At 44.8% G+C, this 24,970-nt stretch overlaps 1 protein-coding gene across 13 annotated transcripts in view; it reads left to right on the top strand.

The window, feature by feature from the left end:
* PCNT (pericentrin) overlaps positions 1-24,970 on the top strand; it is a 132,804-nt gene that overhangs the window by 43,720 nt on the left and 64,114 nt on the right. For 12 of the 13 annotated variants that reach the window (XM_045036468.1, XM_045036475.1, XM_045036467.1 and 9 more), the window contains 4 exons: positions 4,811-5,280; positions 6,907-7,471; positions 19,399-19,536; positions 24,258-24,404. In XM_045036468.1, coding sequence (XP_044892403.1) covers positions 4,811-5,280; positions 6,907-7,471; positions 19,399-19,536; positions 24,258-24,404 — 1,320 coding nt within the window. The remainder of the gene's footprint in view (positions 1-4,810; positions 5,281-6,906; positions 7,472-19,398; positions 19,537-24,257; positions 24,405-24,970) is intronic. The other variant, XM_045036465.1, reaches the window with a different exon arrangement.

Below are 24,970 nucleotides of genomic sequence, written 5' to 3'. Positions count from 1 at the left end.
ATGCAAGAGACTCTCTTTTTCCAGGGATTCCAAGGGTTTTCACAGCTGTGTGTCAGGAACTGGGCACAAAGACCACATATTTATTTTTTAATATATTACACATACGCACAGCATATAGTTAAACATATTTATTTTTATTTTAGAATGTTTATATATTTCTGAGAGTAAGACAGGGCACGAGCTGGGAAGGGGCAGAGAGAGAGAGGGAGACACAGAATCTGAAGCAGGCTCCAGGCTCTGAGCCGTCTAATTAGATTATTTTTTTAAGTTTATTTCTTTTTATTTTCTTTCTCTTTTTTTTAAATTGAATTTAATTTTTTTAACGTTTATTCATATTTGAGAGACAGAGAGAGAGCATGAGCAGGGAAGGGGCAGAGAGAGGGAGACACAGAATCCGAAGCAGGCTCCAGGCTCTGAGCTGTCAGCACAGAGCCCGATGTGGGGCTCAAACCCACAAACTGTGAGATCATGACCTGAGCCGAAGTTGGACACTCAACCGACTGAGCCACCCAGGCACCCCTATTTATTTCTTTTTAGAGTGAGAGAGAATGAGCAGGGGAGGGGCAGAGAGAGAGAGAGAGAGAGAGATGAGAATGAGAATCCCAAGCAGGCTCCACATATCAGCGCAGGGCCCAATGTGGGGCTCACACCCAGAAACAGTGAGATCATGACCTGAGCCAATGTGAAGGGTCAGACACTTAACCTACTGAGCCACCTCGGCGCCCCTATAGTTGGATATTTTTAAAACTCCATTCTGACAAACTCTTTAACTTTTATTGGAGTGTTTAGTTTGTTAACATTTTGGTTCATTATTGATCTGGTTTGACTTATGTCTACCATTTTGCTATTAGTTTTCTACAAGGTCCATCTGTTTTTCTTTATGTTTTCTTTTTTTGTTCCCTTTGTTCCTTCTTTCTTGCCTTTTGGGTTATTTGAATATTTTTAGAATTGATTTGGGGGGGGCGGGGGGAGTGGGGGGAAGCAGAGCCCAGCATGGGGCTTTTTTTTTTTTTTTTAATTTTTTTTTTTTCAACGTTTATTTATTTTTGGGACAGAGAGAGACAGAGCATGAACGGGGGAGGGGCAGAGAGAGAGGGAGACACAGAATCGGAAACAGGCTCCAGGCTCTGAGCCATCAGCCCAGAGCCTGACGCGGGGCTCGAACTCCCGGACTGCGAGATCGTGACCTGGCTGAAGTCGGACGCTTAACCGACTGCGCCACCCAGGCGCCCCCAGCATGGGGCTTTAATGCACAACCCGGAAAACAAGACCTGAGCTGAGATCAAGAGTCAGAGACTTAACTGACTGAGACACCCAGGCGCCCCTTAGAATTGATTTTTATGTATCTGCTGTGTGCTTAGTGGTTGCTTTCGGGAGTAGAGCATACGTTTTCCTCACGATCTTCTCAGGGTTAACAGTGTACCATTTCAGATCAAATGTGAGAGTCCTGTGAGTGGATAGGTGCATTTATCATGTTTTCTTTGTTTTTTATGCCGTAATTTTTATAGGTGTTACGTCTGTTTGTGTGGGTAAGCTCCACAATGTAAGTTTTGTTTTGAATAGTCATATATACTTGAAGGAAATTAAGAGGAAAAGTAGTCTTACATTTACCATTTACAGTGCTCTTTGTTTCTTCCCGAAGGTCTGAGTTTCCATTTGGTAGCGCTTCCTTTCAGCCTGAAGCATTTCCTTTAAGCATTCTTATTGTGCGGATCTGCTATTCAATAAGTTTTCTTTTACCTTCTTTCTTGAAGATAATTTTTGCTGTATCTAGAAGGCAAGGTGACAGGATTTTTTTCAGGATTTAAAGATGTTGTTACTTCTGACCTTATTTCTCATGAGAAGTCGGTGATCATTCAAATCAATATTTATCTAAATGTAATGTATCATTTCTTTTTAGCTCTTTCAAAGGTTTTTCTCTTTCTGTTTTATTCTCATTTTACTATGATGTGCTTAGGTGTGATTTTCTTTGGTATTTTTTCTCTCATGAAATTCTTTTTAAATTTTTTTTTTTTAATTTTTAAGGGAGCAGGCACAAGCAGGGGAGGGGCAGAGAGAGAGAATGACAGAGGATCTGAAGTGGGCTCTGTACTGACAGCAGAGAGACTGATGGGGGCTTGAATTCCCAAATTGTGAGATCATTGACCTGAGCCGAAATTGGATGCTTAACCAACTCAGCCATCCAGGTGCCCCTCTCTCGTGAAATTCTTAAAATCCGTGCATAAAATGAATTATGAATATTTGAGAAAAAGAAACCGGGATCCTAAGAAACATAGTTATCTGAAAAAATAAAAACAAAAAACTTTAAACTAGATAGACTTTATCTTTTCTTATTTAATGATCACATTACTGAAATGGTGGTCTGTTTTAGTGACTTACAGAAAATTCTATGTATTTTTGTCTTTCTCCTAATTTGAGGAGTTTTTACTGAGTATGTTCTTCAGTTTTTTATTTCTGCTCCATTCTCTCCTTTCCTTCTTGGAACTCCATTTCCATGGATGTCATATCTTTCAGTTTCTGAGGTTCTGTTTATTTTTTCTAATCTTTTTTCCTTCCTGTTGGTTAAATTCTATCAATCTTCCAGTTCACGGACTATCATTTGTTAGCTCTGATCTGCTTTTAAGTCCACCTAGTGAATTTTTAAATTTCAGATATTGTGCTTTCCAATTCTAGAATTTCTGTTTGGTTCTTAAGAGTGTCTTTTATCTTCACTGTGATTCGCTATTCTTTTATTCATTATGAGTGTCTTTTTCTTTATGTGTGTAAGTGTAATTATGATAGCTGTTTAAAACCTTTGTCTGCTAATTTCGCATTTGTGTTATCTTGGGGTTCTTCTCTAATGATTATATTTTCTTTTTAGCATGGATCATAGTTCCTGTTTATTTGTATATCGACTCATTTTGGATTATATCCTGGACATTGCGAATAATACACTGTGGAGACTCTGGATTCTGTTGTGTTCCTCTAAAGAGTATTGGTTTGTTTTTTTTTTTCCCCCATTTTTAGCAGATAGTTAACTTGGCTGGATTTTGACTCCATGTTATATCTTCTCTGTGTTGGTCGGCTCTTGGAGTCTGCCCACACACATATGCATCAGGGGTTAGCCCGAGATTTGGGCTAGGTTTATGCACAGATTTTTCAGCTTTCTTTCTCTGGCTCTGTCCTAATGGGCTTTCATCTCTCAGTTTCTACCTCTTCTCTTCAAACAAGTAAGATGATGGGATTCTAGTGTGCATGGCACGGACAGGTAAATTGCCCACTGCTATTATTTTTTCTGGGTGTCCAACCCTTCTCCACACTGCTTGCTTTGAATTTTTCCTTAAATGTTTTTATTTATTTTTGAGAGAGACAGAGACAGAGCATGAGCGGGGGTGGGGCAGAGAGAGAGGGAGACACAGAATCTGAAGCAGCTCCACAGAGCATGACATGGGGCTCTAACTCATGGACCACGAGATCGTGACCTGAGCCGAAGTTGAACACACAATCGACTGAGCCACCCAAATGCCCCACAATTTGCTTGCTTTTAGATGCTCTCTCAGGTCTTCAGGTAGCTTCTTACATTTTTTCCAGTGTTTATAGCTGTTATCTGGGAGGGTTGGCCTGATTAGAGCTTCTCAGCCATCTCCAGAAGCAGTGACCCTAAACTTTATTTTTAATAACTTCATTTTTTTTTTTAAAGCGAACTCTGCACCCAGCTTGGGGCTTGCACTCATGACCCCGAGATCAAGAGTTGAATGTTTGACTGACTGAACCAGCCAGGTGCCACTTTAATAACTTCATTTTTCTTTTAATTTTTTTTTTATAAACGTTTATTTATTATTGAGAGACAGAGAGACACAGAGCGTGAGCAGGGGAGGGGTAGAGAGATGGGGAGACACAGAATCTGAATTAGGCTCCAGGCTCTGAGCTGTCAGCACAGAGCCCAGTGCGGGGCTTGAACTCACAAACTGCGAGATCATGACCTGAGCCGAAGTTGGTCGCTTAACCAACTGAGCCACCCAGGCGCCCCAATAACTTAATTTTTAAATAAGGAGTCGAGGTCTATCTTACATACCATTTTTAGTTTTGTTTCTTTTCAATGACATTCAGTAGTTTATTGACCTATTTTCTTTCCTTTTTTGAAAATCAAAACATTTGCCTACTTTCAGCTTTGTGATTCACCTCCCTTTTCACAAGATACTCTTAAAAGTATGAATTTTAGCTTCTCATCCCTTTGCTCAAGTTCCTTGTAGATGCTGGAATATGAATGGAGCAAGACCAGAGGCTTGAACTCGTCGTGCTTTTTGCTGTTACTGTTCTCATGGGCTTCGTCTCCTTACTGATGGTGGCTCTGCTGTGGCCGGGGAGTTGGCCTTCCCCTTGACTTAAGACCCGTGACGTGTCTGCCCCCCGCTCCCCCCCTCCCCACCTTTGCTGGTCTTGGCACACAGAGAAGGCCTCCAGCCCTGTCTGTTTGCTGCACACTTGTGTGTATATGTTCATTTCTGTTGGTTTGTCCAGGCCTGCCAGCTCCAGAGGCGAAGAACAGCTCATTTGGGGGTCATTATTGCCAGTAATCTTTTTTCTTTTCTTTTCTTTTCTTTTCTTTTCTTTTCTTTTCTTTTCTTTTCTTTTCTTTTCTTTTCTTTTCTTTTCTTTTCTTTTCTCTTTTCTTTTCTTTTCTTTTCTTTTCTTTTCTTTTCTTTTCTTTTCCTTTCCTTTCCTTTCCTTTCCTTTCCTTTCCTTTCCTTTCCTTTCCTTTCCTTTCCTTTCCTTTCCTTTCCTTTCCTTTTCTTTTCTTCTTACTTGAATGAAACTGTGTTGTCTGTAGGTAAAATATAACTTAGTTGAAGATCACCAGGAGGAGCTGAAGAAAGCTAAGGAGAAGATTCAACTAATGAAGCAAGAATTCAAAGAAAGAGAGGAGGAATGGAAGGTGACAAGTGAGGGTCTAAAGAGAAAAGCTGAAGAGGAAGTGACGCTGATGCTCCTTGACCTGAGGGAACAAGCTGAATCTGAGAAACAGTTAATAATAAACAAGTTTGAGCTTCGAGAAATCAAAATGAGGCAACTTCAGGATCAGCAGGCGGCCCAGATCCTGGAACTGGAGGGGTCCCTGGTGGAGCAGCAGGGCCGTCTACGGCAGCTGGAGCTCGGGCTCGCTGGGGACGAGTTTCCGCAGTGCAGCCAGTGTGGCCGGGAGCCGGGTGGTGGTCTGGCTCCTGTGGACAAGGACTGGGAGCTTGCTACACTCCGCCTGAAGGAGGACTGTGCCCTCCAGCTGATGCTGGCCCAGAACAGGTGGGTGACGTCCCTGTAGCAGCATGCTAAGTATAGAGCCGTCTGCCAGGTTCCCACCCAACCCCTGACCCCCCAGATGCCCAGCAGAGGGTGAGAGGCAGATCCCCTGGGAAGATGTGCTGTAGGCTCTCAGTAGAGCGGGAAGGTGTGCAGGAAGGTGGGGCCCAGCAGTCTTCACCCTAAAATAACAGCAGGACAGAAGCACATGTCCCATGACTCAGATATGCTGGAACACGGCAGAAACAGTGTCCACATCCTTCTGGTGGGATCTGTGTTTTTTGGTGGACACTACTGTGCACGCATTTTCCACATCATTTTTGTTCTTTGCACATTTTAAAATTTCAAAAGCAAGACTTTACGTTTTTTTAATTTTTTTAATTTTAATTTTTAGTGTTTATTTTTGAGAGAGAGAGAAAGAGAGAGAGAGCATGAGCAGGGGAGGGGCAGAGGGAGAGGGAGACAGAATCCGAAGCAGGCTCCCGACACGGGGCTTTAACTCACGAGACATGAGATCATGACCTGAACTGAAGTCACATGCTTAACTGACTGAGCCACCCAGGCGCCCCAACTTTACACTTCTTTTATCAAAAAGATACGCAGTTTATCCATGTTCTTTTTGTGTGTTTTTTAAACTCAAACATATATTTAAAAAAAAAACTTTCTTTCTAAAATATATACATGCTTCCCTTAAATTTTAAATAGATTTAGATTGTGATTTGGTTCTTTGCCTCTGTCAGTGCTAACTCTTTGCAAACCAGGGCTGTAGAGACTGGGGTGTGTGGGAGCCGTGGGATCATCAGACTTGATGTTGGTGCTGCCTTTTCTCCTGTGTCAGCTGTTACCCCCATCATGAGTCAGGTGCGAGAGCTTTTGACCTGGGGGCTGAGAACTTGGGTTCAGATCTTAACCCACCCTGTGTAAGCTGGATGGTTTCAGGCACCACACTCAACCTCGCAAAACCTTTGTGATCTCCCTGTGTGGTGATGCTAAATGGGATGATCTGTGGCAACGCTTTCAGGGGTATCTGGTGGAGGGCTGGCACAGGGACACAGTCACAGGTCTTAGCCTTGGTGAGAATTGAACAGGGACCTCACTGGTGTGGAATGCATGCCCAGTTGAGCTTTAGGCTCTCTGATTGGAAGGGAGTCTTTCTGCCTGCCTGTGTGTTTGCCGGCCAGCACCACGTGTGGCTCTTCCTACTTTGCGTCCCTTAATTCACAAGCGAACTTTTTCTGAGGTCTTTGCGGCCCTGTGGGCTCCTGCAAGCGATGCCGCCACCCCTTCCCTGTCGAGATTCTTGTCGCCGTGAGTGAGCAGTCACACCTGCTTTGCTGTGGTGCCTGTCGGAAACGTGTGTGTGCTTTCTTGCTGTGGCTCCTGTGTCCTCCAGTTTATGAGCGGGCACGCCTGGGCTCTGGCCTTTGAACTCCTCTTCAGTGTGGCCCCTTCACTCTGCACTTTCTTCTGATGGTGGTGGCCTCAGACCGGCCATGGCAGAGGGAGGAGCGGCAAGGGCAGTTAAAATCCAGGGGCGATGTAGGAAACGCGAGTCGGTTTTCAGAGTGATGTTGGCACTCTTGTGGCTGCACATCCTGCTGCCCATATTCACTTTGCGTGTCCTCTCAGGTTTTTAGAAGAACGGAAAGAAATCACAGAGAAATTCACCGCGGAGCAGGATGCCCTCCTTCGGGAGGCCCAGGAGAAGCATGCCCACGAGCTCCGACTCCTCCGGGAGAGACACCAGCAGCACGTTCTGTCCTTGACGGCGGAACTGGAGGCCAGACACCGGGCTCAGGCAGAGGAGCTGCGGGCCTCCATGGAGAGTGAGCACTGGGCTCTCTCAGAAGCCCGCGTGGCTGAACTGCGGACGAAGCACGCTGCCGCGGTCAGTGCTTTGGAGGCCAGTCACTCGTCACATCTGGATTCCCTGGAGTCGCGTCACCGGTCTGAGATGCAGGCCGTGAGGGAGGAGCACAGACGGGCTCTGGAGCAGCTGCGGGCACACCTCGCGGAGCAGCTGCAGGAGAAGGACGCGTCTCACCCTGCGGTGCTGGCTCGGGAGCCACAGGACGAGCTGAACCGTGGCCGGGACCTTCCGCCTGTAGAGGACAGCCTGAGGACGCCCGGGAGCACCAGCTGTTCTGAGGATGGGAAAGCCCTAGCTCCCCACGAGCTTTGGGGAGCGCCACAGGTGAGGCGGGTGTCCGGGCAGGCCCTTCCTGTCGTCCAGGTGCATGTCTCCATGAGCGGGTCTCACGGTCTGCTGCCCGTCCTTGGCAAGTGTGGGGGCTTCCTTATGGTGGGTTAGAATGTGAGCTTTTTTTTTTTTTTTTTTTTTAATATTTATTTTTGGGAGAGTGTAAGCAGCAGAGGAGCATAGAGAGTGGGACAGAGGATCTGAAATGGGCTGTGCACTGACAGTCTGACAGCAGTGAGCCGGATGTGGGGCTTGAGCTCGCAAACTGTGAGATCATGACCTGAGCTAACTCGGACGCTTAACCAACTGAGCCACGCAGGTGCCCCTAGAATGTGAGATTGTTTCGTTTTTTTGTTTTTGTTTTTGTTTTTTAAGATTTATTTTTAAGTAATTTATCCAATGTGGGGCTTGAACTCCCAACCCCGAGTTCAGGAGTTGCATGTTGTACTGACAGAGCCAATCAGGAGCCCCTGTTTTAAGAGTTTTAATCGCAGAGCTCTTGGTAAAGGCTTTGATCTCTGCTCCTCGGGAGATGTGCACGTGCACACGCACATGGAATTCTGTGTGAGGTGTCAGGTTTCAGGTTTCGCACCTCGAGGTGGTCTCTGACCCTCGTGCTAAGACAGTTCCGAGGGCCTCCTGTTGTGCACACACACACCCTCAGGTTCCCTTTATTGATGCTTCATGAAATTACATCTTTCTGTCCTGTCTCAAGAGCAGTGACTGCTTTTTTTTTTTCTTATTAAATATTTATTTATTTTTGAGACAGGGAGAGACAGCATGAATGAGGGAGGGTCAGAGAGAGAGGGAGACACAGAATCCGAAACAGGCTGCAGGCTCTGAGCTGTCGGCACAGAGCCCGACGCGGGGCTCGAACTCACGGACCGCGAGATCATGACCTGAGCTGAAGTCGGATGCTTAACCGACTGAGCCACCCAGGTGCCCCGAGCAGTGACTGCTTCTTGACAGGTACTTTAAGTTTTAGTGTGGAAGTGAATTTCTGGAAGGGCCAGCAACCCCCTCTCCTCACCTGCAGACCTGTGGCATCTGTGTCTCTAGACTAAGCACTCGTCTCTTTGGCCTGAAACTGTCTCATCACACAGACTGGGGTGGCTGTGGGTTTCATCTCACAGTGGACGGGCCTGCTGTGTCCCCTGCGCTGTCCAGCGGGGCATGCCAGGCTCCCAGACGTGGATGGGGTCAGCTGCTGCCCCGCGCAGGATGGGATGTGCGCCTTCTTCCGCCCAAGGGTGGTGGCGGCATGATCTCCAGCTGGCGGTAAAATCAAGTAAAAATCACTGTTCTGGTGAGTTAGTGTCTTGTCAAGTATTTAGGAAGTCGGTGTTCCGGACTACAAAGCAGGAAGTCTCCGACTCGCGTAAACACAGGGACCACCTGCTTCACAGGTGCTTTTGTAACAAGGTGTTCCTGTGATGGTTTCATCCTTCGTTCACGGTGACTTAGCTCTAAACATTGGTTTACCCTCTGACTCTGTTCAGCTCTACTTAAGATTGGAAGGGAAAAGGTAACCCTGCTTTTAGTAGGCGCGGTGTCTTCGTTTTACGTTTAGATTCGGCCTGTTCCATGTCTCCCGAGGTGTGGCCTTGGGGGAAGCCCTGGAGTTCCTGCATCCTCGAGCTCAGGCCTCAGCACAGGTGCGGGGTGGCTCCAGCCACGGCTTCTCCTCAGGAGTGGGTAGAGCCGCCGTGCCCCTCTGGTGTGAACGTGGGGAGCTGTGTGAGGATGGTGGGCGGTGCCGCAGGCCAGTGCTGCCTTCTCCAGCCGCGGGTCCTCCGATGTTGGCTTTGGTTTCCTTCTGCGCAGACAGGTCCTATGGGGAACAGGGCCCATTCCCAGCCTGTGGCTTTTCGTTAGATTTTCTTGGTTTAGTTGATTCAGAATAAATGAAGTTTTAAAAGAATATTCCAGAGGGAGAAACGGGTACATTTTACACATGAAACTGTGCTTGTATTTAATTTATTGATTGAAACTGCATTTTATTTTTATTTTTATTTTTCAGTAGTAAATTCTTTTTTTAAATTTTCATTTAATTAATTAATTTTTAATGTTTATTTGTTTTTGAGAGAGACACAGAATGCGAGTGGGTTGGGACAGAGAGAGAGGGAGACACAGAATCCGAAGCAGGCTCCAGGCTCCAAGCTGTCAGCACCAGAGCCCGACGCGGGGCCCGAACTCACGAGCTGTGAGATCATGACCTGAGCTGAAGTCGGACACTCAACCGACTGAGCCACCCACTCAACCGACTGAGCCACCCAGGCGCCCCTAATTTATTTTTTTTAACTTACATCCAAGTTAGTTAGCATCTAGTGCAACGATGATTTCAGGAGTAGATTCCTTAATGCCCCTTACCCATTTCCATCCCCCTTCCCACAAACCCTCCAGCAACCCTCAGTTTGTTCTCCATATTTAAGAGCGTCTTATGTTTTTGTCCCCCTCCCCGTTTTTATATTATTTTTGTTCCCCTTCCCTTATGTTCTTCTGTTTTGTCTCTTAAAGTCCTCATATGAGTGAAGTCATATGATATTTGTCTTTTCCTGACTGACTAATTTCATTTAGCATAATACACTCTAGTTCCATCCACGTAGTTACAAATGGCAAGATTTCATTCTTTTTGATTGCCGAGTAATACTTCACTGTATATATATCTATAGATATCTATAGATATCTAGATATCTATAGATATATATCTATAGATATATATACATACCACATCTTTATCCATTTATTCGTTGATGGACATTTGGGCTCTTTCCATACTTTGGCTATTATTGGTAGTGCTGTTATAAACATTGGGGTGCATGTGTCCCTTCAAAACAGCATACCTGTATCCTGTGGATAAATGCCTAGTAGTGCAATTGCTGGGTCGTAAGGTAGTTCTATTTTTAATTTTTTGAGGAACCTCCATACTGTTTTCCAGAGTGGCTGCACCAGCTTGCATTCCCACCAGTGGTGCAAAAGAGTTCCTCTTCCTCTGCATCCTTGCCAACATCTGTTCTTGCCTGAGTTGTTAGCCATTCTGACAGGTGTGAGGTGGTATCTCCTTGTGGTTTTGATTTGCATTTCCCTGATGATGAGTGATGTTGAGCATTTTTTCACGTGTCGCTTGGCCATCTGGATGTCTTTGGAGAAGTGTCTATTCATCTCTTTTGCCCATTTCCTCACTGGATTATTTGTTTTTTGGGTGTTGAGTTTGGTAAGTTCTTTATAGATTTTGGATACTAACCCTTTATCTGATATGTCGTTTGCAAATCTCTTCTCCCATTCTGCCTTTTAGTTTTGCTGATTGTTTCCTTTGCTGTGCTGAAGCTTTTTATTTTGATGAGGTCCCAGTAGTTCATTTTTGCTTTTGTTTCCCTTGCCTCTGGAGACATGTTGAGTAAGAAGTTGCTGCTGCAGCAGAGGTCAAAGAGGTTTTTGCCTGCTTTCTCCTTGAGGATTTTAATGGCTTCCTGTCTTACATTGAGGTCTTTCATCCATTTTATTTTTGTGTCTGGTGTAAGAAAGTCCAGGTTCATTTTTCTGCATGTCGCTCTCCAGTTTTTTCAGCACCACTTGCTGAAGACACTGTCTTTATTTCATTGGTTATTCTTTTCCTGCTTTGTCAAAGATTAGTTGGCCATACGTTTGTGGGTCCGTTTCTGGGTTCTCTATTCTGTTCCATTGATCTGAGTGTCTGTTCTTGTGCCATGAAACTGCATTTTGAACTATGACAAATTTGACTGTAAGGAGCATGTAGGATGTTTACTACCTTTAAGATGGGAACCATGTGGTGGGTGGAACAAGGTGCACGGGGTGGGTGGCATTGGGGTTGGGGTTTCTGATGGGGGGGGCTGTGTGGTGGACGACCAGAGGCACGTGGCGGGGGGGTCTGTGTGGTAGGTGGATGGTGGCACGTGGCAGGTGCAGTGCTGGGTGGTCACTGTCTCAGAAGTGGGGGCTGGCTGGAACCCTGCAGAGTCAGAGGCGCCTGCTGGAGGAGGATAGGAGCTTGGCTGTGTGGTGGGCGCCAAGGTCTTGCTCCTGGAGCAGTGGCACCAGGCAGCCCCGTGGGAGCTCAGAGATACGCACGCAGCCAAGACGCAGAAGCAGCAGGCGGAGCAGCGGTGCCGCGGGAGGGGGTCTGGCTGCTGAGGGGCTCTCCAGCGCTGGGCCTCCCGGGGCTCCTGCCCTCTCCGAGTCTTCTCATCAGAGCACTATGGTGGCGGATGGGTGCTGGACACGCCTGGAGCCTGCACTCAGGGGTCAGCCGGTCCGGGAGAGCGCGTCCGAGTGCTCCCAGTACGGTCCAGTACGGTCCAGCAGCAGTCGCCTGTGTGAGGCCTCCCCTGTAGTCTCTTTTCTGCATATAGGTTCCCGCCCTGTGCATCCCAGGCTACTCAGTGTGACATGGGGACACGGCTCCGCACAGGTGCCTGCCATACGTGTCCTCTGACCCCGTGTCCCATCATCCTGTCCGTTGTCTGTTTCTGCAGACGTGCCAGGTGTGCCGTCCTCTGAACTTGTCTTCACACTCTCACCTTTCAGCCAGATCACCTCCACAACAGGCGCTTCCCCGCCTGCCCAGTGCGGGACACCCCCCTTTCCTTCAGGACTTCTAGCCCCGTGCCCTGCAAAGCCCACAGAAGGCTGAGCGTGAGGGGTAGTTGTGCCTGTCCTGTTCTCTTGCTTCCCAGGGCCGGGCGCAGTGGGGCCTGCAGGGAACTTGCCGAGTAGGGGTCTGACGGCAGCGGGCCAGCCCCCGCTCGTCCCCCAGACGTCTTCAGGTGCCCTTTTTAAGAGGTAGCGGTGGCCCTGCCGCACCGTGTTGGTGTGACTTCCGAGGTCAGGGTGAGGAGGAGGGATGTCAGGACCCACCTGGGGTGTGTCTGGGGGACCGTGTGCTTGGAGGGCAGGACCCTGACCTTGTAGGGAGCGGCATAGGCATCTGACAGCTGGACAAAAGAGGCTTGGAGGTGATTGTACTACCTCAGACAGGAGTTGACAAGGCCCTTGGGAAGCGTAGGGATGGGAGGGCACCGAGGGCGGGCTCGGGGCCCCTCTGAGGGCGGTGCTCCGGGGTAGCGAGGGGTTCCTGATGTCTCCCGGGCTGTGCTGGGGTGAGATTGACTGTGGCGCCTATGAGGGTGGTGGGGAGGCTGTGGCGCCTGGGGGATGACGAAGAGGCATCTGGGTCTGGACTCTCAGGAGGTGGCGGTGGCTGGGGAGGAAGCGACCTCACGACAGGGAGGTGGAGGACCTCACGTGCATGTCCGCCTGTGTCCACACGGAACACACTTGCTGTGGCAGGTGCTCCCGGGAGTCGGTGTACGCTCTGGATTCGTTTTCAGATTTTTGAAACTTTGTTAGAACATCCACAAGCAGTATGTCAAGTTGTGTCATTGTTCTTTTGAAGAAGCAGTTGGAATTCTCTTCAGCAGGTGAGGCTGCCACGGATAAGACCGTGCAGGCTGGGACCCAGCCAGGGTCCTTGTGGCTTGCCGCGGGGCTCACGTCCCCCAGTTCCCTTTGCATGGAGGCAGGCTGGCATCTGTGGACGCTGGCTGTACTCCCTGATGCCCTTCTGCTCCATGTTCTTAGATTTGAAATACTGTGTCTCCCGTGTCTTCTGGTCTTTCTGGGGGAGAGAGAGTACGAGTCTACATGCATAGTGCTTCCTAGATAACTGATGTGTTTTGTGAAGTGCTACATCGAGATTTGTAGAGATTATAAGATTTTGTGAGTACTGTTTCTTTGGGGCTTTTCTTTGTTTTTACAAGGTTTATTTGAGAGAGAGCGCATGTGTGTGAGTGGATTGGGGGAGGGCAGTGAGAAAGAGAGAGAATCCCAAGCAGGCTCCATGCTGTCAGCACAGACAAAAAAAAGCTGTGGGGCTTTTTAAAAAAGGAGATGCTAATATTACTCTTTTCTAATCGTGAAATAAGGCCCTGGTGTTCCCCTGTGTCCCCTAGATTAATAGTCAGTGCTTTTAGTTGTATGTATACTGATCAGCTGATTTGTGAAATTAGTATTTGAACCATTTCCTCAATGAAAGTTTCCAGAATGAGCATTACAGGAGATTGCAAAAATAAAGGGAAGTGTAAAAATGAGATTTATCCCCATTTGTTTGGTTGAAAAGTCTGGGAATTGGCATTTTTGTTGAGATTTGCTTCATGGACTTTTAAGTTGCCTTGAATCTGGCCACTTGGGGTGGGTTTCCCACGTTCGAAAGAATGAGAAGACACAGGAGGAATCCACACACAGAAGTCTGTGCCCTCAGGACGGCTTAGACACAGTAAGCCCCGAGCCGGGACCGAGATGCAGCTGCTCACCGATTAGTTCACAGGAATGGCCTCCTCATACTGTCGTCTTCCTCAGATTTCATTAAAAGAAGCCTCTTCAGTGTCCCCTCAGCCCCCTCTGTGTCCCCGTAACCCTCTCAGTATCTTCTCTATGCCCCATTAACCCTCTCAGGGTCCCCTCAGTGTCCCCCCAGCCCCAGCCCTCAGTGCAGTGCTGAGGGGTCATCACAGAGGGGTCGAGTGACCACCAGGAAGGTGCCTCGCCACAGGGAGGGTGAGCAGTTGTCCTGTCAGCTCCTTCATTGCTCACAGTCGTTCTTGGTGACAGAGGGGTGCCGACAGGTTCCACGTGCCCGGCCCCAGGAGAGTCTTGGGAGAAGGACGCTGGAGACAGCCCTCTGCGAGGTGGACACGCCTTCCCATGTTTTGAGAGGCTAGAGTGCCCCGCTGCTGTTTGTAGACTGGGATCCAGGCAGCGCATCTTGGGGTGAGTTAGTGATCCCCAGGTGACTGGTCTTCCCTCTTCGCTCCTGAAGCGCTGCTCTGCGACCTGCTGAGGATGTCTGTTGACAGGATCAGGTACTGACTCACAGCCCTTCCCCCAGAGACTGTCTGATTGCTGATTTGTTCCTCCTGCCCATTTGTTACCTGTTGGTGATGCACAGAGCCACACACTTCCTGAAACCGAGTGTCATATATGTACCTTGGCTTAGCAGTTTTGTGTTTCTGTATTGACTACTGTCCAAATGCTCCTACGGCATTTTTTTTTTTTTTAATTTATGTCCAAGTTAGATAGCATATAGTGCAATGATTTCAGTAGAATCCAGTGCTTCATCCCCTACATACAACACCCAGTGCTCATCCAACAAGTGTCCTCCTCAATGCCCCTTGTCCATTTAGCTCACCCCCCCCACCCAATACCCCTCTAGCAACCCTCAGTTTGTTCTTTTGTTCTTTGTATTTAAGAGTCTCATACGTTTGGCTCCCTCCCTGTTTTTACATTATTTTTGCTTCCCTTCCCTTATGTTCATCTGTTTTGTATCTTAAATTCCACATATGAGTGAAGTCATATGGTATTTGTCCTTCTCTGACTAATTTCACTTAGCATAATACCCTCTCGTTCCATCCACGTTGTTGCAAATGGCAAGATTTCATTCTTTTTGATTGCTGAGTAATCTTCCTCTGTGTGTGTGTGTGTACCACATCTTCTTCTTTACCCATTGATCAGTCGATGGACATTTGGGCTTTTTCCATACTTTGGCTATTGTCAATGGTGCTGCTATAAACATTGGGGTGCATGTGCCCCTTCAAAATACCACTCCTATATCCTTTGGATAAATACCTAGTAATACAGTAGCTAGGTCGTAGGGTAGTTCTATCTTTAATTTTTTGAGGAACCTCCGTGCTGTTTTCCAGAGTGGCTGCACCAGTTTACATTCCTACCAGCAGTGCTAAAGGGTTCCCCTTTCTCCACATCCTCGCCAACATCTGTTGTTGCCTGAGTTGTTCATTTTAGCCATTCTGACTGGTGTGAGGTGGTATCTCATTGTGGTTTTGATTTGTATTTCCCTGATGATGGGTGATGTGGAGCATTTTTTCATGTGTCTGTTAGCCATCTGGATGTCTTCTTTGGAAAGTGTCTATTCATGTCTTTTGCCCATTTCTTCACTGGACCATTTATTTTTTGGGTGTTGAGTTTAATAAGTTCTTTATAGATTTTTGGATACTAATCCTTTATCTGATATGTCATTTGCAAATATCCTCTCCCATTCTGTTGGGTGCCTTTTAGTTTTGCTGATTGAGTTTCCTTAGTTGTGCAGATGCTTTTTATTTTGATGAGGTCCCAGAAGTTCATTTTTTCTTTTATTTCCCTTGCCTCACAGAACATGTTGAGTAAGAAGTTGCTGTGTCCAAAGTCAAAGAGGTTGTTGCCTTTTTTCTCCTCTAGGATTTTGATGGCTTCATGTCTTACATTTTAGGTCTTTCATGCAATTTGCGTTTATTTTTGTGTGTGATGTAAGAAAGTGGTCCAGGTTCATTCTTCTGCATGTCGCTGTCCAGTTTTTCCAACATCATTTGCTTGAAGAGACTGTCTTTATTCCATTGGATACTCTTTCCTGCTTTGTCAAAGATTACCTGGCCATGTTTGTGTGTCCATTTCTGTTTTCTCTCTTATGTTCCATTGATCAGTGTCTGTTTCTGTGTCAGTACCATATTGTCTTAATGATTACAGCTTCGTAATACATCTGGAAGTCTGGAATTGTGATGCCTCCAGCTTTGTTTTTCTTTTTCAGGATTGCTTTGGCTATTTGAGGACTTTTCTGTTTCCATACAAATTTTAGGATTGTTTGTTCTAGCTCTGTGAAGAATGCTGGTGTTATTTTGATAGGGATTGCATCATTGCATTGAACATGTAGATTGCTTTGGGTAGTACTGACAATTTAACAATATTTGTTCTTCCAGTCCACGAGCATGGAATGCTTTTCCGTTTTTTGGTGTCTTCTTCAATTTCTTTCATGAGCTTTCTATAGTTTTCAATGTATAGATTTTTCACCTCTTTGGCTAGGCTTATTCCTGGGTATTTTATGGGTTTTGGTAGAATCATAAATGGGATTGATTCCTTGATTTCTCTTTCTGCTGCTTCATTATTGGTGTATAGAAATGCAACCAATTATTGTGCATTGATTTTATATCCTGCGACTTGCCTGAATTCATGGATCAGTTCTAGCATTTTTTTTGGTAGAATCTTTTGGGTTTTCTAGATAGAATATCATGTCGTCTGTGAAGACTGAAATCTTGACTTCCTCCTTGCCAATTTGGATGCCTTTTATTTCTTTGTGTTGTCTGATTGCTGAGGCTAGGACTGCCAGCACTATGTTGAATAAGCTCCTGCAGCATTTTGGAAGTGTTTTTCTAGTAGTGGTACAAGAAAGTCATTGTTCAAGTAAGTTATCTCTTTGCTGCTAAGAAGGTGAACGTTAGATAATTTTTTAAGTGACCTTTTTTGTCTAGCTGGTTTCACAGAAAGCACTTAGATTTCTGGGAGGTGGGAGGCTGTTTGCAGCCTTATTTTAACTTTTATTGGAGAAAATTTCAACATATACAGAAGTAGAATAGTTCATTGAACCCCTGTATCTGGCTGCCCAGTGGGGTACGTGCCAGTCTTAGTGTGGCAGTGCTCCCTACCCCCAATTCTTTTGAAGCAAATCCCAAGTATCGTGTGTTTTCATCTGTAAATACTTCATCATCTGTTTCTGCCATGTAACGTTTTTCTCCTCCCAAAAGAACTTAACCATAATCCATTCTAACTTAGAAAATTAAAAATGATTCATTAATATCATCATATATCCAGCCCGGGTTCTAGTCTCTTCCTGTGGTTGTTCAAATCAGGATCCACACGGGGCTTCGTTTGCACGGGATCTGTTTTTATGGCTTCCTGTGATGTTAGTCTCCCCCCTATTCCTGTAAGCATGTCAGCATCTCTACACACATGATCAGATTCAGGTTCATGTCTTGGTGTGGGGGAGACTTGTGGCCGCTTGCATGTTCCTCCTGTGGCCTTCCCTCAGGATTCACCCCACAAGCAGATGCACATAAAGCCTTGCTGGACATTTCCTGGGATGCCAGGGTCATTGTGCCCAAATTAGCAGGGACACGCTGTTCTTCCTTTGTCAGGCGTTAGTTAATCTGGGCCACAAATATCTTTGCACCTGTTTGAAAAGCAGGCTCACTTACCAGAAGAGTTATTTCACATGGGCTTGTGAGCTAATTGACTTACTTCACTTGGAGTGAAGTGAATCACTTGGAGTGGTTACTTCACTTTGGAGTTGGCTTGTGAGAAAAGTTCTCTGGAAACGTAAGCTTGTTTCCCTTTTCTTAGAGATGCACATCCCGTAAAGAAATCTCCCTTGTGTTCATATCACTAAGCAGAGTTCTGGAATGCAGAAGTAAACTGTAGTATGGCCAGTATCAATTGCTCAAGCCAATTTCTTTCTTTCTTTCTTTCTTTCTTTCTTTCTTTCTTTCTTTCTTTCTTTCTTTCTTTCTTTCTTTCCATTAAAAAAATATTCATATAATAATTTTTGAAAATAGTACGAGGTCAGGTTAGGTATAGTTTGAATGTCTTTAATTCATTATCAGTTGAATTTATTTTTATTACTGTATTGGTGTTCTTTGTGCAGTATTACTTATTTTTTTCCTTCTCCAGGTATACCTATTTTCTTCTCTTAATGATTAAAATATAGATATATGTATGTATATGTATGATATTTTCCCTAGAATTCTCTAGGTTTTTAGAAAAATTTGAGAATAAACTTTTAAAAACATCATTTTCTTATATTGACCTTACTATTTAGAATATGGAAAATTAAATGGAGCTTTACTCAAGGCTGGAAATAGAAGTAATTATCTGTAAGGAGGTCTTATGGATGGGGGGGTAGGGGTTGTGTGAATCAAGGGAGACCTGACATTGAGCCTCTCCAGTCAGGTCAAGGAAGTGGCCTGAGGATCATACTGCCAGACATGCACAGCCATCCCAGAGGTACTGGGCCTTTGAGGTCCAATGGCAGCCTGCTGTCCTGCAGCCTTTCCTGAGAGCACACCCTCGAAACTGCCTTGCCTGACTCCCGAGTGTCTGTTTCCTGGTGGCCCTGCTGCTGCATGATGCTCTCATGTTTTGCCTTTGCCTCTGTTAGGGTGCATTTTGCAAGTTCCCACTCCAGGCCTGGGTGTGCACTGGGCAGGACAGGCATGAAGTGGCCCTACTGCCCCTTGCAGGTGGAAAGTTAAGAGCTATTTCCTCCCGCCCGCAGTGCACGCTGCAGGTGCTGAGAGGGAAGCACCCTAATGCTGTGCCAGGGCCCTAGGGCCCAAAGAACTGATCTGTCATTCCCTTTCCAGCTTGATTGTTAATCAGGGTTTATCACGTGTTTGGGGGATTTTCTTTTTCTTGAGTGTTGATGTTTTATTTTTCCCAGTGTCCTTCACAATGGGTACAAGTATTTCCTTAGGTCTGTTTTTTGGGGAAAAGGGAGTATGGCTTCTGTCCCTTGGCCTTGGCCCTGCTGGTCTGTGGTGCCTGTTGGCATTCAGGGTTTTTCCCTGTATTCACCAACACTTTGTGGTTGACGCTCGGGGAATTAGCATTCCTGGTGAAACCCAGTTACTCTCAGGGCTGCAGCTAGCCTCCTTTCTGCTGGGAGTGGTCTGGGTCAACCCTGACCTTCCCTAGAAGAAGTGTGGTAGACACGTGGTAATTAAAGTACTTTGGAAACTTTGCAAAGTGTGATAACTTGGAAATTACCTTTAATCCTTCCTTTTTAAAGGTTTTGGAGTTAAATTTATTTCAGGAGAGAAAGTTTATAAAAATGATATGTTAATTCAGAAATGGTCTCTATAACTTGAAAGTATAATTTTAGTGTTGTACCATGCATGCCCCATTTTCGTCACTATCATAATTAAGGTGAGAATCCAGTCCTACAGCGTGGTTTGAAGTTTTCTATAAGCTGTAGCGTGACTCCCATGTGTCATCACATTGAACATACGCGGAATGGTAGTGATCTCCAGTATTGACAAGTATCTGCACGAAGAGCTCGGTGCTAACTCTTTTCCTCCTCGTTCAAGCAGAGCACCCTGGTTCCTGTGGAGGTTGAGGCCCAGGGCCCAGCTCTTCGGGCCGAGCTGCACGAAGAGGAGGAGAAGCAGCAGTTGTCAAAGAGCCAGTCAGAAGTGGTACTGGAGCAGCAGATCCCACAGCCGAAGGTATGGGGCTAAGGATGATTTGTGTTATTGCTGTTCTTCCCCATCTACAGAGTAAATAAAATGTTATTCTAAATTAATGGTGATATGCGAAGTTAAAACATAAAATGTTTTCATTGTCTTAGAAACAGATTTTTGTAGGCAATTTTTTTCACTCATTTTTCTATTATTATTTTTTAAATATGTTGGCTAACATACGGTGTATATAGTGCGCTCTTGGTATTGGGGGTAGATTCTTGTCATTCACCGCTTACATATGACCCAGTGCTCATCGAGCCAGTGCCCTCCGCAGTGTCCATCACCCATTTTGCCCTCTCCCTATCCCCCCATCAACCCTCAGTTTGTTCTCTGTACTCAAGAGTCTCTTATGGTTTGCCTCCCTCTCTGTTTGAAGCTATTTTTCCCCTTCCCTTCCCCCATGGTCTTCTGTTAAGTTTCTCAACTCCCACATATGAGCGAAAACATGGTATTTGTCTTTTTTTGCCTGACTTTTTTCATTTAGCATAATACTGTCCAGTTCCATCCACATTGTTACAAATGGCAGGATTTCATTCTTCTTCATTGCCAAGTAGTATTCCATTGTATATATAATCTTCTTTATCCACTCATCAGTTGATGGACATTTGGGCTCTTTCTATAGTTTGGATATTGTTGATAGTGCTGCTATAAACATTGGGGTGCATGTGCCCCTTCAAATCAGCACTCCTGTATCCTTTGGATGTATTCCTACTAGTGCTATTGCTGGGTCATAGGGTAGTTGTATTTTTAATTTTTTGAGGAACCTCCACACTGTTTTCCAGAGTGGCTGCACCAGTTTGCATTCCCACCAGCAGTGCAAGAGGGTTCCCGGTTTTCCATCCTTTTTCTATTTAATTTGGGTGGTTAGCATACCTTTCCCGCTAAGAATTGCCATCAAATATTTTAAATTTGAGAACGTTTGAGTCTTACTGCCTTGCCTCAGTGACTCAGCAGCAGCCACATCAAGGCTTTTCTTGCTTTAAGGAGACTGTTCTCATGGAAGAATGTGCAGGATGTCTCAACACTCAGCACCTTCTCTTACGACGACTTATTTTTTATTTTTTATATGTGTGTATATTTTTTTTATTTTAGAGGGAGAGAGAGAGAGAGGGAGCATGAGTGGGGGAGAGAAACAGAGGGAGAGAGAACCTGAAGCAGGGCTCTGATGCAGGGCTCAGTCCCACGACTGTAAGATTATGACCTGAGCCAAAATCAAAACTCAAACGCTCAACCAACTGAGCCACCCAGGAGCCCCAGTATGATTTGTTTTTAATGTTTATTTTTAAAAGAGAGAGGGAGACCGAGCACACGCGGGGGAGGGGCAGAGAAAGGGGGAGACACAGAATCTGAAGCAGGCTCCAGGCTCTGAGCTTGTCAGCACAGAGCTGACTGAGCCACCTAGGCACCCCAAGATGATTTTTAATGTAGCTTTACTTTGTTGTTTCTTTTAACAACAGCTTTATTTTATATACCGTAAAAATTACTCTTTTAAGTATATACGTTTTAGTGATTTTTAGTGTATTCACCAAGTTGTGCAACTATTGTTGCTATCTAGTTCCAGAACATTTGCATCACCTCAAAAAGACCCCCCCCCCCCCCCGCTCCCCCCAGCCTTAGCTGCCTCTCCCCTCCTCCAGCCCCTGGTAACCACTGAACTTCCTGTTTCTGGACATTTTATAGAAATGGAATCATACAGTCTGTGCCCTTTTGTGTTTGGTTGCTTTCACTTAGCACAGTGTTCTCTAGGTTTAGAGATGTAGCAGGTATTATTACTTGCTGTTTGCTCCTTGTTTATCTTGTATCTCTCTTGTTTTTCTGATTTTATGTTACTGCCTTCTTTTCATTTTAATTTCCTTGATGTTTATTTTCTATATATTTTGGGTTATTTTCTTAGGTGCCTGCCCTGGGGATTACAGTAATAAACACCTTGTAACAGCATAGTTCAGATTAATACCATCTTGATTTTGATAGTTTACAAATCTCTTCTCCTGTGTAGCTTCATCCCCTTCTCTGTCCTATGTGCTAATATTGTCATGCAAAGTACACTTCCATACAATTTATGCTCACTGATTTATTCAGTTTCTTATAAATCAGATAGGAGAAAAAAGAATTATAAAAACTATGTTTACTTTGTCTTTCAGTTTACTTGTGAACCTTTACCAGTGTTCTTTATTTCTTCATGTGGATTCGAATGAACGTCTGGTGTCCCTTCACTCTAGCCTGAAGGGGACACCCTTTTGTATTTCCTCAGGGCAGGCCTGTTAGGATGACTTCTCTTAGTTTGTATTTATCCGTGAATGTTTTAATTTCTCCCTCATTTTGGAAAGATCATTTCCTGGATATGGAATTCTTGGTTAAGTCTTTCTTTTGTCACTTTGACTATATTATCTTATTGCCTTTTGGCCTCTGGAGGATGGTTTCTCTCCTGCTGCTTTCAAGGATCTTTTTCTTAGTCTTTCACAGTTTAATTGGGATGGGCCTTGGTGTGGATCTCTTTGAGTTTATCCTACCTGGGGTAACTGTGCTTTTTGTGTTTGTAGATTAATGTTTTTTCATCAGAGTTTTGAAGTTTTGGGCCTTATATCTTCAAGTAGTCTTTCTACTCTGTTCCCTTTCTCCTTTCCTCTGCAACTCCCGTTACGTATATGTTGGTCTTTGAGGGTGTCCCAGCATGTCTGTGAACCTCTACTTATTTTTCTTAAAAAAAATTTTTTTTTAATATTTATTTTTGAGAGAGAGAGAGAGCAAGTGGGGAATGGGCAGAGAGAGAGGGAGACACAGAATCTGAAGCAGGTTCCAGGCTCTGAGCTGTCAGCACAGAGCCCGATGCGGGGCTCGAACTCACAAACTGTGAGGTCATGACCTGAACCGAAGTCAGATACTCAACCAACTGAGCCACCCAGGTGCCCCTCTACTTATTTTTCTTCTTCTTCTTCTTCTTTTTTTTTTCTTTTTGGTTCCCAGACTAAATAATTTGAACTGTCTTCATATTTGCTGATTTCTTCTGCCCATTCAAATCTACTGTTGAGCCCCTCTAGTGAATTTGAAGGGCTCTGGTTGGGGCATGCTTTGAGTGCTGTGGCGGGCAGTTTACTCTGCCTTAGCTTTCATTTTGTGTTTGTGCAAGGTCAACAAGGAGTGAGCTCTTAGAGCTTTCTCGGGTTTCTCTGGACAGGTACACAGCCCTGTACTTGCTCCTGCCTTCTAAATTCCTAGGAATATGTTGGACTTTTTCAAAGCTCCCTCTTGACATCTCATTCTCTTCAGACATCTCATTTCCTCTTAAAAGTGTTTCCTTTCAAGTTGTTTTGTCTACCTCTTACTGGCTCAGACTGTTACCAGTTTATCGGTTTCAGGTTATTGTGATGTTTAACAGTTGCTGCTACTTGATTTTGACTAATGGCTTGGGGATAGCATTGTTGACAGACAGCTCTGTGAGATCATCTCTGAGAATAGAGCCTTTCATTTTCATTTTTATTTATTTATTTTTTTAATGTTTATTTAGTTTTGAGAGAGAGCGCACACGCGCATGCAAGCTGGGAAGGGGCAGAGAGAGGAGTTCAGACGATCTGAAGAAGCAGGTTCTGTGCTGACAGCAGCGACCCTGATGCCAGGCTCAAACTCACAAACCACGAGATCACGACCTGAGCTGAATGAAGTCAAACACTCAACTGACTGAGCCACCCTGGTGCTCCAAGAATGGAGCTTTTTAGTAAGCTGCAAGACAGGTTAATTAGTGACAGTTGGCGAGGTGGTGCTTTTGGAGATCCAAACACGTGTGTGTTCCCCCCAACTCTTAGGACTGTTGGGCTGTTTTCAGGGCTATGCCTGAGGTAGGAGTGTTGGGGTTAGGGCAGGTTTAAATACCTCTCAGCGCTTGTTGTTTTGATGGAAACTCAGACTTTGTTTTCAGTGAACACTCTTTGGATTGTTACAAGTCTTTCTTAATTTCCAGAACTCTGAAAAGTCGATTTTGACAGGTTTTGCCTGTGTTCCCTGTGCTTTTATGGAGGAACACATTTTTTGGAGGTCCTTATTGTATTATTCTGGAAGTGCTACCTCTGTAGTTTTTTTTTAAAGCTTATTTAATTAATATACTTTAATTTTTTTAAAATGTTTTTATTTATTTTTGAAGGAGAGAGAGAGAGAGGATGGAGGAGGAGCGGAGAGAGAGGGAGACACAGAATTCAAAGCAGGCTCCAGGCTCTAAGCTGTCAGCACAGAGCCTGATGCTGGGCTCGAACTCACAAACTGCGAGATCATGACCTGAGCTGAAGTCGGACGCTTAACCGACTGAGTCACCCAGCCCCTTTAATTAATGCACTTTAATTCATTAGGTGAACTTTATTAAAAACAATTTTTATTTTTAGGAAGAAATAGGGTTTATCTTTGAAAACCAAAGGAACTTAGGTTTCTAAATACCTTGGAGTTTGATGGTCATGATACCCTGGTGATGGGTAATTTCTTAATGTGGCCATTTGGGAAAGGTAGCAAGCTGTCTTTTTCATGTTCTGTATGAGAAGCACATTTGAGTGCATGTTCGCTGTGAGTGGTGGCTTTGTTCCTTCTGATCACTGCTCTTGGCATAATATGGACTCAATAAACATTTGTTGAATGAACTATATTTTAGCAAACATAGAAGTGGAACTGGCATAATTTTAGAGTTTAATGGCATTTTTGTTGTTAATGATGTACTTTTTGTACAGGGTGAATTCGAAAGTGAAAAGGAAGTTGCTTTACATGAACAAGAGAAGATACATAGACTTGAGTGCGAGCAAGTGCAGTCTCTGTACCAAAAAGAGAAAGAGTCTTTGTTTCTGCAGCTTCAGGAGAAGAATAACCAAATTCTGCAGGTATGTAACATGTGTCTTTTCTTTGTTATTGTGTGTGTGTGTGGGGGGGGGGGTAAAATATAACATAACATATATATATGTTATATATATATAATTATATATATAATATATATATAATTTATATATATATATAATATAACATAACATAAAGTTTCCCATTTTAATCATTTTTAAGTGTCCAATTCAGTGGCATTAACGATGTTCACCGTGTTGTGCAACTATCACCACTATCCATTTCTAGAACTGTTCATCAACCCAAGAAGAAACTCTATGCCCAATAAACACTACCTCCCCATTTCCCCTCCCTCCAGTCCCTGGCACCCACCCTTCTACTTTCTGCCTGTATGAATTTGACCACTTTTGAGACCTCATATAAGTGAGATCATACAATATTTACCCTCTTGTGTCTGGTTTGTTTCACTTAGCATAATGTCTGTGGAGTCCATCCAAGTCGCAGCATGTGTCAGTTTCATGGTTTTTTATGGCTAATAATGTTCCATTATGTATAGATAATCACATTTTGTGTATCTCTTCACAGATTTATCTGTTGATGGACTTTTTTTTTT

The sequence above is a fragment of the Felis catus genome, chromosome C2, assembly GCF_018350175.1.
Source record: "Felis catus isolate Fca126 chromosome C2, F.catus_Fca126_mat1.0, whole genome shotgun sequence".
NCBI classification, from domain to species: Eukaryota; Metazoa; Chordata; class Mammalia; order Carnivora; family Felidae; genus Felis; species Felis catus.
Note: the sequence above shows the minus strand (reverse complement) of the source record. Positions and strands in the feature narration are given on the sequence as shown.